Source organism: Solanum lycopersicum, chromosome 11, assembly GCF_036512215.1.
Source record: "Solanum lycopersicum chromosome 11, SLM_r2.1".
Taxonomy (NCBI): Eukaryota; Viridiplantae; Streptophyta; class Magnoliopsida; order Solanales; family Solanaceae; genus Solanum; species Solanum lycopersicum.
In genome coordinates this window covers 30,760,407-30,774,444 of record NC_090810.1, presented here as the reverse complement: position 1 = coordinate 30,774,444, position 14,038 = coordinate 30,760,407, and the positions used below count along the sequence as shown (strand labels likewise).

At 36.2% G+C, this 14,038-nt stretch overlaps 1 protein-coding gene across 1 annotated transcript; it reads right to left on the bottom strand.

Annotated features, from left to right (window-relative positions):
• Positions 1–22: 22 nt before the first annotated feature.
• LOC101251540 (histone H3-like centromeric protein CENH3) lies at positions 23–13,787 on the bottom strand. Its single transcript, XM_004250634.5, has 7 exons — positions 13,564–13,787; positions 13,291–13,319; positions 13,166–13,202; positions 12,874–12,998; positions 11,536–11,610; positions 9,397–9,472; positions 23–348 (listed from the first exon to the last, which is right to left on the bottom strand). The coding sequence occupies exons 1-7, from the start codon at positions 13,694–13,696 to the stop codon at positions 293–295; spliced, it is 531 nt and encodes a 176-aa protein (XP_004250682.1). The 5' UTR covers positions 13,697–13,787; the 3' UTR covers positions 23–292.
• Positions 13,788–14,038: the final 251 nt, after the last annotated feature.

The following is a 14,038-nucleotide window of genomic DNA, read 5'->3' as shown; positions in this document are numbered from 1 at the left end:
CTATATACAAAAACACAACAAGTAAACCAAAAAGGCATAAGATATATAGACAAGAAAATGATAAAATGATCAGTAGCTTGGATCCTCCAAAACCTACCAAAATCGTAAAATACAGACTAGTTTCTGTCCAAACTCACATCGACCAATTAAGTCAAATTATGTCTATAAGAATTGTTAATGCAATATTGATAATTAGCCCATTAAATTACAAAATGAGGTAATGGTTGATCAGAGGTTGATTCTTTGAACTTGAAGCTATACGACAATCTACTTGGGATAAGATGGTAATGCTTCAGCAAGGTTGTCCTTTTCCTCCAAGTCGTCGAGCCAGGTCAAAATCTTTTTTTACTGTGCATCAAGAATAATGAAACAATATAAATTTTACGCATCATAAAACAAAGCATGCCGAGCAAACAAGTAGGTTGTTCTAAAGACCTAGTATTGGAATATGTGCGACCACTACCAGTCAACGGACCAGGTCCCTTGACACAGCAAGAACAGTGCGGAAGATTAAACAATATAAAGAACACAACACAAACAGTTTACGTGGAAACATCCTTGCTCAAGGGAGTAAAACCACGACCTATTGCACACTTCACTAATCTCCTCAAGCAAAAGCGAAACCCGGTTATAATCAATGTGAGAAAAAGTTATTAATCTCACGATCAAATAATCTACCTATTACTTGAAGAGCCTAAGCGGATACAACACTGCCCACTAAATCACCTAACTCTAGATGACCTAGAATTTGACTAAGCAACAAACCAATATTGCCCACTAAATCAGTTAGCCTTAACTAATTTAGACTTTTACAAACCCAAAACAAATATCTGAATCCTTTATAGATTAGGAACATATTTACAATGTAAGTACATAGACACAAATCTCTAAATACAACAAAGATTCTTCTTTACTCTATCAGGTCCTTCTGTTGAGTTGAGCAATGTTCTTCCTTGAAGATGGCCTTCTGTTCAAGCTTGTGACTTTTCAGAGAAAATCCAAGTTTATTTTGTCAAGTCTTAAATTTGTGTTTGTTGGAAAGAGATAATATAATTTCCCACAAATTCGTTGAAGTCATCCCATTGGCTGAAGGCCTGCTGTTGGAAACGTTGTGCACCTACCGCATCAGAGATGACAACTTTTCTGACAGTTGTCTTTTCGTCCTTTTCACGTCGCAGTCTTGTGGGTACCAGGTCCCTTGCTTGCGGGAACCAGGTCCCTTGCAAAAATCTATATGAGTTCTTGAAAAGGCTTGATGGCTGACTTCCTTCTTTGGATGAATGAATATAATATGGTGTTTGTCATGCTAAAAGTATCAAACATAAAGAGTTATTATCCGTTGGACAAACATCCTCCTCCATTCTGATTGGTGTAGTACACTGACGCCTTACCAATCTCTAACGTGACAGCTTTACAGCTGTAACCAATTATGTATCTGATGGAGGAAACTCTGTCTGGTACCAGGTCCTTGCATTTGTGAGATACTGAAACATACAATCTCGTCCGCTCTTCTTATTGGTGTTAGATACTGTACTTTTCACCTACCACCTGATATGACAACGTTTATGACTATACCCCATTTGTATCTGGACAAGAGCACTCTACCAGGAACCAGGTCCTCGCATTTGTGAGGATCATCAAAACACCTAGAATATAACAATTTTCCCCTTTTTGATGATAGCACACAAATATACCTCACAATGAGTTTATCATTCATCTTATTGTCAGCAGTTCCAATAACAAGAATTTGGTTCCTTGTTATATCGATAAGTTTGTTAAATCATCAAAACATCATATCAAGTTCGAGCTATCATCTCAATTCAGCTTCGAACTAACATTTTCTCCCTTTTTGAAGATAACATACTTATTCACCAATTCCCCCTATCAAAAAGAATTCTTAGGGTAACTTGAGTTTCATCATCTCGAAGTTTGTCAACTTATCAAAATATCAACATAGCATTTTCCTTCTTTTTGATGATGACATACTTATTTATCAGTTCCCCTATCAAAAGGAATTATTGGGGTAACTTTAGTTTCATCATCTCGAAGTTTGTCAACTCATCAAAATATCAACGTAGCATTTTCCTCCTTTTTGATGATGACATACTTATTCATCAGTTCCCCTATCAAAAAGAATTCTTGGGGTAACTGGAGTTTAATCATCCCTAAAGTTTGTCAAATCATCAAAACATCAACATATCATCTTCCCCTTTTTGATGATGACAAACATCTGCTTCCCCCTATCGACAAGACCAGGTCCTCGTCAGGTAGCAAGCATTTATTCCCCCTGTCAGCATGACCATATCTCTTCAAGTAACTACCATTGATTCCTCCTATCGATGTGACCATGTCTTCTTCAAGCAGTTATAACATTATTGATCTCATACCTTACCTTAACAACTGTCCCCCTTTTGACATCATAAAAAATGGTTAAAACAGTAAACTAAGTTGACAGAAATATAGTTCTTGCAAATTCATGGCCACTTGGGCGACACAGAGCATGAGCAAAAAGGCATAAAGTAATGAAACAAGTCAGTAGAAACAAGACATTTAACATCCATAAACAAAAGATCAGTCATCAAAGCATTGCATGGACGATTACAGATAAAAACCAGAACAATGCCCAAGAGATAAGTGAGGACTGACATAGAGAGGTAGGAAGAGAAGGGATAATTTAGAGGCAAGGGATTGAAAGAATAGAATTAGTAGATCATATCCCTAACATAAGATTTCAAGAATCTTCTCTTAGCGTACAACATGATGTACAGCCCAACCTGTATGTTTAACCTTGAGGGCTGCCAATTTTTATTTTTTATTTTTTGTTAGCACCTGGTCCCTCTGATAATGTTGTTTCAGAAGCTGGACTTTTAAACAACCCATTTCAGTATTCTAGTTAACACGAGCAACTGTCATAGCTTCCAACACCAGCTTGAGTTTTTCATAACAGAAAGATTGGTAACACAAACAACTCAAGGCCTCCGAGATGAATAGATCAACAATTGAGGAACCAAGAAGATTTTTTTTTACACCTTCCTCTTCAGAAAACTTTGAGTTCTCTGAATATCAACTTCTCCTTTTTTTTAGCATCATCTTTTCCACTTCTTCATTTTTCACGGAGGACTAGATCCCTCTTCACACTTAAAACATTTTCATCAAAGAATTCTCCAGCAAAAATCAAGGGGTTAACAATTTGAAGTGTGTTTGAAAAAGAAGAGAAAAGAAAATTTTGAAGCACCTTGATATTTGGAAGGCAACTTAATTTTTCTGGGGAAATATAAAGAAATATGGAATATAAAGAAAGAGAAAATAAGGTATCATTTTGGCACTCAAAAGATAAGACAACAGTCAGATTCCTGAAGGACAGACATGTGGCAATTTCAATGGTTCTCATGCATAATTCAAACTGCAATGTTAAGATTGCTAACCTTCGAGAAAGGACCAGGTCCCTCTCTATAGTTTGAATGTCATTGCCTAGATCTATCCTGACCTCCCTTTTTCTTCATCCCCTTTTCCATGTGTGTATACCTACAAAAGGTATGAAACTGAATTTGCTAAAACATACATAACCGAAAGCTAGGATACTTGCTCCCTTTTCATAGTCATTAAAAGAGTTGATTGCTTCAGGTAGGATCCATTCAAGAACGTTTTAGCATTTCCATCATCATCTTGATTAATTCAGCCAGATTTTATGAGCTTCAAGATGTTTCCTGATCCACAAGAGTTGACCCCATCAAGCTGCACTTGCTACATTTATTACCTCAGTTGATGAAAGAGTAATTGAATCTTGCCTTTTAATTCCACATGAGTGAAAGATCAGCGCATAACATAATCCACTCTTGAGGTACTCAATCTATCAGCTTGATACTTAGCATAATAAACAACACCATGTGCTACAAATCAAAAAGTCTCCCGATGGACAGAATAGGACCAGGTCCTCTATCTTCTTCAGATGACTTAAGATTTTCTCAGCAACCTTCAAAATATTTTCCTTTGTACATGAGTAGAGTCTTTGAACCCGATTGATCAGCATCCAACTTCTAGTTAGTGCCCAAGAAAGTATGAATTGTCTATACACCCAAAATATGAAACTCTTTCAGCAGCTTCTTTGAACTGGTACCAGGTTCTTTCTTTGATCAGACAACAATGACCCCTGAATGTTGTGCTATCTTTTTCTCTGTAGCTAAGCTCCTATGAGAGTATTCGACTGGTCCGTGCTTAGAGCTTCAGTGAAGATGTCATCCACTTGATCTTCCTTCTTACAAAGCTTCATGATGACATTATCCCTCTTTATCATTGTCGTAACTTCAAATATTTTACGCCATTTGAATAGCTCATTAATGTGCTTTTCTGGACAACCGAGGATACCTTTCAAGGTGTGCTAAATCTGTAGCTCTAAGAAGAAATTTAATTCTTCCATTATGCTTATTTCAACACTCACTTTCAATGAGTGAAATAGAAATAAGATATTCACACAATACCTCAAAGATTGCATAAAAGATGATATCATCAATATGTACCTGAATGATCAGCAGTGCCTTGCATATTGAATTCAAAAAGAAGAGTTTTTGACAATTTTACCTCTCTTGAAGACATTGTTGAGGAGCAACTTGGACAACCGATCAGCTTGTTGGGGAACCGACTATCAGAGTTTACTTCTTTCAAATTGAGCTTGATTAGCTTCTTCATTCTCACCTTCAAAATTCACATTATCAGTTTGAACTGCATCATCTTTGTTCAGAACTGTCTAGAGGACCAGGTCCTTCATCAGGTTCATCATCTGCATCATCTTCTTTGAGATTGTTGGATTCATGAAAAGGATGTTCTTCAGCAAGCTCACTATTTAAACTATCTCTCTGATTTTCAAGCAACTCTTTTATCTCAGGAACTTCTTTCCTTGCAACTTCTAAAGACTCATCAATAAACACATGACCATTTTTAGTATACCTCTGATAAGCCTTACTGGAGGAAGAATGTACCACAATTATTCTTTCATGAATATTGAGATCACTTCTCAAAATCATCATTATGGCCACACAACATGTAGTTTCTACCACTTCAGCCAAAAGTTCTTTGGAAGATTAAAATTATGCATGTTTCAACTGAAGGATATTCTAATCTGCTTCTTACTAAACATATGTCACAACCTTTGTCACTGCAAATATCCTTTCATGCAAACTGGGACCAGGCTCCCCGACACAGGTTTGTGCAGCAAAGCAACACACACATGAGCACGTCTCTTGAGTCATACCTCAACATTCTTACCTCGACCATTAAGTTCAGTGAGGCTTTTCTTGTCATCACCAAATGAGACACCTCCACTTTGAAGTGCCTTGAGAGAGAGGAAGTTCAGTGCTTTGAGCATCCACCATTCATGAATCGACGCTGGTTGTTGCCACTTCCTCTCACAAGAATGTCATATCACGTGTTAGCCTTGGGAACCCACTTCAGTTGAAGTTCCCAGTAAGCGGATAAAGGAGTGATAAGAGAATTCTTTGTCAAGTGAGGCAGATTGATATTTTTCAACTTAGGAACAGAAGCAAGATCAGGTCCCTTCTTCTGCAAGTTCTTCTGTTGGCCATACACAGGACCAGGTCCTTTCTTCAGTCTATTCCGTGGTTTGGAATAGTTTGATGAACTTTCTCCACAATCTTTAAACGCAGGACATTCTCTTTTGCAGCTCAGATCTCCTTTTATGTTGTTTCCTTGATCGAGTATATTTGTATGGATCTTAGAGGAATTAGTCCATTTGAGGGAATTTTCAAGTTCCTCTTTTACACGGACCAGGTCCCTCTCCAATGCATGATTTCTCTCGAAAGCCACTTTAATCTTCATTTCAGCGGTATGCAGCTTATTTTCAAGGTCTAGCTGCAATCTGCTAGCCTCATTCTTTCCTTTAAAAATTGTAGTAGTCGCCCCTTTTATCTTTTCCTTTAGTTCTAGATTTTGTTTCTAGAACAACCATTTGACTTTCAATATCAGATATTTGGGCAATTAAAGCAATTTTTCCATCTTGAAAGATGTCTAGGTTGTTGTTTACGAGATCCTTCTCATCTTTCATCTCACTAATCAAATCAAGTAATACAATAACCAACTTTTTCAACTTACTAGTAGAAAAGGTATTCAAGTTTTGCTTGAAATAAGATAGAGTTACCTTTTCATCAGAATCTTCCTCGTCTGACTTTGCCATAAAACCATTATCTTTGTTTTCAGAATCATCTGAATCACTTGAGGATTTTTCCCATGCAGCCATTTCTCTTTTTACTGCCCCGAAGAACACTTCTCTTCGCTTATCTTGGGACAGACCTGGTCCTCTTCTTTGTCTTTACCTTCTGTAGTCTTAACAATAGGATTAGGTTCTTCAAGGAACATGAGCTCATCTGTGATGTTGGAGAATATGGTGCGCACTTCATGAATGAGTTCACTATCATTCATGGTGAAATCTTCAAACTGGGTAGAAAAGAGATCTAGCTTAGATTTCCTTATTTCCTCAGTGCCCTCATAAGTTGTTTTTAACAGATCCCAAATTTCCTTGGCTGATTCACAAGATGAAATCAGATCGTATTCATTTATATTTAGGCCACACATCAATAGTTTCCTTGCTTTATGATTTTTTTGGACTAATAGTCTGTCAGAGTCATTAAATTTTTTTCTAGTTTTGGGAATGACTCTTGTGACCTCTCCATCTTTAACCTCCATAGTTGGCACATAAGGACCTTTACATATGACGTCGCATACTTCACTGTCCTCAGTCATGAGATAGTCTCTCATCCGAATCTTCCAATATTTATAGAGCTTACTATCAAACAATGGAGGTCTTGTGGGAGACTGATTTCTTTGCTTATTTAGTAGTGACACCATTTCTCGCAGGAACTTCTCTCTGGGTGTTAACCAGATAGAGAGCACCTGCTCTGATACCACTTGTTGGAATATGTGCGACCACTACCAGTCAACGGACCAGGTCCCTTGACACAACAAGAAAAGTGCGGAAGGTTAAACAATACAAAGAACACAACACAAGCAGTTTACGTGGAAAACTCCTTGCTCAAGGGAGTAAAACCACGACCTGTTGCACAGGATTTACAACCGTCTTCACTAATCTTCTCAAGCAAAAGCAAAACCCGGTTACAATCAATACGAGAAAAAGTTATTACTCTCATGATCAAGTAATCTACATATTACTTGAAGAGCCTAAGCGGATACAACACCGCCCATTAAATCACCTAACTCTTGATGAATTAGAATTTGACTAAGCAACAAACCAATGTTGCCCACTAAATCAATTAGCCTTAACTGATTTAGGCTTTTACAAACCCAAAACAGATATCTGAATCATTTATAGATTGGGAACAAATTTACAATGTAAGTACATAGACACAAAGCTCTAAATACAACAAAGATTCTTCTTTACTCTATTAGGTCCTTCTGTTGAGTTGAGCAATGTTCTTCCTTGAAGATGACCTTCTATTCAAGCTTGTAAATTTTCAGAGAAAATCCAAGTTTAATTTGCCAAGTCTTAAATTTGTGTTTGTTGGAAAGAGATAATATAATTTCCCACAAATTCGTTGAAGTCATCCCATTGGTTGAAGGTCTGCTGTTGGAAAAGTTGTGCACCTACCGCATCAGAGATGACAGCTTTTCTAACAGCTGTCTTTTCGTCCTTTCCACATCGCAGTCTTGCGGGTACCAGGTCCCTTGAAAACTTCTATATGAGTTCTTGAAAAGGCTTGCTGGCTGACTTCCTTCTTTGGATGAATGAATATAATATGGTGTTTGTCATGCTAAAAGTATCAAACATAAAGAGTTATTATCTGTTGGACAAACACCCTCCTCCATTCTGATTGGTGTAGTACACTGACGCCTTACCAACATCTGACGTGACAGCTTTACAGCTGTAACCAATTATATATCTGATGGAGGAAACTCTGCCCGATACCAGGTCCCTGCATTTGTGAGATACTGAAACATACAATCTCGTCCGCTCTTCTTATTGGTGTAGGATACTACACTTTTCACCTACCATCTGACATGACAACTTTTATGACTATACCCCATTTGTATCTGGACGAGAGCACTCTGCCAGGAACCAGGTCCCCGCATTTGTGAGGATCATCAAAATACCTAGAATATAACACCTAGAGATGCCCAACATATTCCACAGGCCAGTAGTAATACAATTACTGTTCAGAAGAGGAAAGGATCAAAATAATCCCTTTTCTTTGGATCAAGGCTCAAAGTGAACCCTGAGTTTTTACATGGAGCATTAATATTCCCTCATGTTTGCAATATTGGTGCACTTTCGGTCCTTATCCAAAATTTTACCTATTTTTTAGCATTGATTTTATCCACAACCTATGTATGGGATGTTCAATCGTCATTTTATATATTTAGTAGAAATAACAACTCCATATGATCAAATGTGAGAAGAAAAACACTTTGTTTTGTTTAGTTGAAACCGTATTGCAGGTAAAGTCGAGAGATTTATCATAATAATTTCACGTGCAATAGTACAATTTTTTCTTTTCCTGCAAAGTCATATGTTAAGATGTTTTTAGTTTAGCTGCAATAATATTTCTAGTGAACAGAACAAGGTATTTTTCTTATCATCTTCTCTCAGATAGAGTTATTATTTCTATTATATATATAAAAAGACGATTGAACATTTCTTATATAAAATTTTAGACAAAATTAATGCTAAAAAATAGGCAAATTTTACGGGAGGATCAAAAGTGCATCAATATTGCAAACATGAGGGAGTATTAGTGCTCCATGTGAAAACTGAAGGATTACTTTGAGCCTTAACCCAAATTTGAAGGACTATTTTGAGCCTTGCCTCTGTTTAGAACATCAGGTGCTCATTATCCATAAAAGTAGTTGAGACCCTAAGAAAAGATTGCCTCGTTTCACTTTTGCATCTTTAGCAAATGTATATATGGAGTACATAATATTAGGACCTCGAAAATATGTGCATCTATGGCATCATTTGTGTGCCGTAACTTTGAGACTAAAAGCATTTGTAGAGTGTTTTCCTCCTTTTTCTGAGGGAGGACGAGGATAACACAATTGAGAAAGCTAATAGGTATATGAAATCTACAACACAAAATTTGTGAAAGACAATAAATTTGATTTAGGACCCTGAAAAAATATGGCATCATTTGTATGCTGTAACTTTGCGACTAAAAGAATTTGTAGAGCATTTTCCTCCCAACACAATTGAGAAAGCTAACAGGCATATGAAAAGTACAACAGAAAGACTAGTAATTTGATGAACAAGGCTGCCAGCCCATTCCCCAGAACAACAAGGAAATGAGTAGAGGGATGTCGAGAAAGGTCAAGTGAGGAGACAGAACAATATCATCTAAAAAACCAAAAAAAGGAAGAATTGAAGAGGAAACTTACTAAGTGTAACACGCTTTGCATGAATAGCACATAGCATTGCATCTTCAAACATACAAACTAAAAAATCTTCAGCAGCCTGCAAAATAACTATATCACTCTTGCTGATATTGATTAAGAATAGAGTTCAATATGACATATTTTACAAAATTAGGCTGAAAATACTAATGTTGACTGGACTAGACTATGCGCCTCAAACTTTCTTACTTTATACATACATCTACATATTTCTATTTTAAAGATATTAATGATGAAAGCATCCTAAGAAAAGCATGATGTACAAGGATCATAGGACTATCAATATACTATATATGCAGGCAAAGAAAAATTGCCTGACAGAATAAGCAGAGCTTGACATGATTGCAACACTGTCTTAACTCTTGAGGAATCTGTCTGAAGAATGGAATAAAGTTATTTCACTCCAAACTACACCAGATGGCACAGAAAGAAGATGAATAATAGTTCACATATCAACACTAAATATAAAATTTTTGACACTAAGTAGACATTTCAAGTTTCTACTGCTGACTGTTCTCCTATGACTATCTATCTATTATTCGCGCATATCCACTTACAAACAAAGGATTTCAGAATCATTTCCCAGGTTCCTGTAGAGGACACAATGTATATTAGTTCACAAGGTCATATGATGCCCTTCCAGATACAAACAAAATCTCATAGTGAAGCACAAATGCAAGCTTGCAGAGAGACATGCTAAAGCTCTGTCCTTTTTTCTCACAAGTTATCAACAGCACCCTGCCATCTTAACGGGATTCTATCTGTTTCTGATCAATGATCACAATTCACAACAAACCAATTCCTTTTACACCATATGTTTACTGGACATCAACTTGTCACTGACAAAATAGAAAAAACTACATCTTATCATGCACATAGCAAATACACTTATAGATACATGTACTCAAAAAGGTTAAGAACACACGGGATTTTTGGTTTATAGCACAAAGAATAACGGGCATATTAGAGGAGGCCATAGGGTATACCCACTACGAAATCCCTTTTATTTTCATTGCCTTATTCTTTGCTAGGGAACTTAAAAAATAAGGTATGCCATGCTAGAGACTACATATCAGAATTGGCTTAGCTTTAGAGGAAAAGGTGAAACACTTGTTTCTGCAAGATCAGGTGTATGCTGATGCAAATATAAGCATTATTTATGACAACAAAACAAAAACCAATAGGAATTAGTGATACTTAGTAATAATATATGTCCTCTCAATTAGAACAATGTCCAAAAGGTGTTGACACCCTGATTTAGGGGTAAGCTGAGTAGCAACTTTATTTGTGGAGATTGGACTGTACCATTCAGCTTCAGGACATAAGCTTATTTAAGCAAAAATCAAAGATAAGTAGATTTTACTTTGAACTTGCCTGATTAATACACCTAAATTGTATTTTTGCAATTTGAAGATATCAAAGCAATTCAGTTGAGCAGGACTCATGGAGCAAGAGTTTGTGATAGACTTCTCTAAATGTGATAAACCTTCCAGAAACTCAAACTCCCTTAGCTAACTAATAACCTTGCCCATCTTGGATTCCCTGTTAGGAGATACTATCAACTGTCTTTCTTCTATCTCTTCAAAAATGTCGACGTGTGTGTCGGATTCTCCAAAATTAGTGCATTTTTGAAGAATCTGACACGGATGTGGCATCATTTTTTAAGAGTCCGAGAAACATAGCCTTCTTGCCTAACGTATGCTAGAAGTGGTACTGAAAAGAGTAATATCACTTTAATAATATGTTGGCTCTTTTTGTATACAGTGACTACCCTGACCACACAATTGGAACATGCTTTATATTATTATGGAGTTCATCTTATAAATTTCTATAACTTGGAGAAACCTTTTATAGGAGATTATTAAGCGCATTTTGGAATTGATAGTAGAATTACTCTAAGATGCATTAAAATTATTTTAATATGTCTATGGAGCAGAGACTATTTCAAGCTAAATAGGTTATTGACATATAAACTACTAGATGATATTGAGAGCATATATATTCATATGAACTGCTTTCCCCGTCCTCTCTAGGAACACATGATTACTATAAATAACTTAAGTAATGCACATAATCCAAATAGCAGCTAACAGATCCACTTTTCATGGTGAGAAATTGTCATACCGCTTGAATAGCAATTAACGCCTCAGCTTGCCAACGAGTTACCTCAGGTGCAAAAAAGTTACTAACTTCTCTAACCTGCCTCAGTCAGAAAAGAGGCATAAAACAATTAGGTTTGGTGAAAACTTAATAGAGGCAAGGATAAATTCATAATCTATTTGGTCTAAACTAAACCATATAATCATCAAGGGTGTCTATATAGCAGTTCCACAACACATTTACATTTAAAAGAATAGTCAGAATGCAGATTTTGGTGTACACTCTTAGTCCACACTTTCTGCCAGAACAACAAACTGAGTCCCAGGGACTTGTTGAAATTTAGAGAAGGAGGATAGACACTTTTTTTTACTAGAAAATCTGCATAGGACACCTCCTTAAAATCTGAAATTACCAAACCTCCTACAGAAGCAGATCCTCTCTAATTAAAAAGAGTTAACTAGTTTCCACTTTTGTAAGTTCGGCAGATCATAAATGGTCTTCCCACTCCGATCACATATTGAAATCAAAACGAAACGGAAACCTTTCTTTGAACGATAGTGCATAATCCCAAAAAGTAGTCAAACTAACCTGCAAAGCCAATTCCAAACAAAGAAAATACTAGAATATAAAGATACAAGAACGAGACTGAATTTTTCATTTCTTCTATTTGTTAACATCAGTGTGTTCTCCATTGAGAAAGTAAATCAGTTAGAAAATAGGTGAATGTTCATCTTGACGTAGTCCAAAGGAAAATGAGAAACTGAGTTATCGAGTAATACATAAGTTGAAGCTTGCCAAAGATGCCTCTTCTGAAGGGTTTTTATTCAAGAAAAGGGGGCTATTCTCTCCAATCCATAGTATTTTTATTTTTTACTATCTTTTCAGCATCTTTTTTTTTTCTTTGCAAGTTAGTCTCACTAATACTCATCAACTAGTGGAAAGCAATAACATTAGCTCTATCCGCTAGTGCAGCAGTGATTCACATATTCTCCACTCAACTAAGGCATAAAATTAGACACCTGCAACTTTTTCCATAATCTACATTAAATTAGACACCTGCAACTATTCAGATTCGACTTCAAGTGCATTCTTCCATTTCAGCCAGATACATCGTAATGAAGCACTCAATCAAGCTATAATTGGTTTAGACTTTCTACTATTTCATCTAATCATATGGCTGCTAAGCTCAAATTATATCTAGCAGTCTAACTTTATCCTTATAAGCAAGCACAACATCAACAGAACCATGATGAATGTAACCAAAAAAGAAATGCATTAGAATAAAGAGTTTGATATGCTATAAGTTCATATGATGAAAATTATATGTCTGATGAAAGGAGCAGCTGAATAACAAGATCCCACGTCTTCTAAAAGTGCCTGATTTCTCGAAGCGCCCTTGCCCCTGGCCTGTAACGCTTCTCCTGTTTTGACTTCTGCACTGAAGCTGAAGCACAAATATTCTCCCATCATTAGAAATATAGGATTGGCTGGAAAACAAAAGAACGAATGTATTTAGAAGGCTTCATATAGTTAACCTAACTAGCTTCAAATTGACACCAAAAAGTTGATTGAAACAAAAGTAGAGCAACATAACTACATGTCCAAAGCATGAAAATACAGAAATGCACATTAATTTACTTCTATATACACTTACTTGCCGTCGCATTCCTTGTACTTTTTCTTGTAGGAGTCTGATTTATCCCAAAGAAAAAAGCAAAATATTAACCTCACGAACTTCGAATTATCAGGAGAACACAAAAACGACAGTTATTATCATACTGATGGAGTCGCTGAAGGTCCAGCTTCAACTGCAAGTCCAGGTAGAACATGACCAAATTTAGGAACAAAAATCAAATAAAATCCAGAAAACTAAAATGAAGTATATACGCTAGTGTAAACATTCACACACACAGAAACCATCGCTTGAATGTACATAAAAGGCATTAAGCACCGCTTCTTATCTTCAACTTGAGCCATATACATTGCCTATATTTTCGAATTCGCTAACCTTTACAAAACTCTAAATTTAAAACGAAGAGATAGAGAAGTAACCAGAAGGTTTGGTGTGACTTCGTTTCGCGGCTTGTTTGTTTCTTGCCATGGCTGCTGGTGCAGAGAAGAGCAGATTTGAGTAAATTGTTAATGGAGGATTTTGACTTGTTTGAGAGAGATAATTGAGTTCCATGATCTTTTGAAGAAGAATGATTTGAGTAAATTATACTCAACCCCCTGCCCCTGCACCTGCACCTGCCTGCAACTGCAACTGACATAATTTACCTTGTCTTTTTCCATAATTTGAAATTTAAAAGTTCCACCAGTATCATTTTAAGCTTGTATTATCATGTTTTTAAGAATTAACGTATTTAATTTTGTTTTAGTTTGATCATGTACTTTATAGTTTACAAATTAAATATTTAAAGGTTTCCTTTTGAATTGAAATGCTCTACTTTTTTTACATATATTATTTTAAGTTGTTTCCCCACTAAACAAATTTTGATACAAGTTATTTATTTACACAATTATTTAA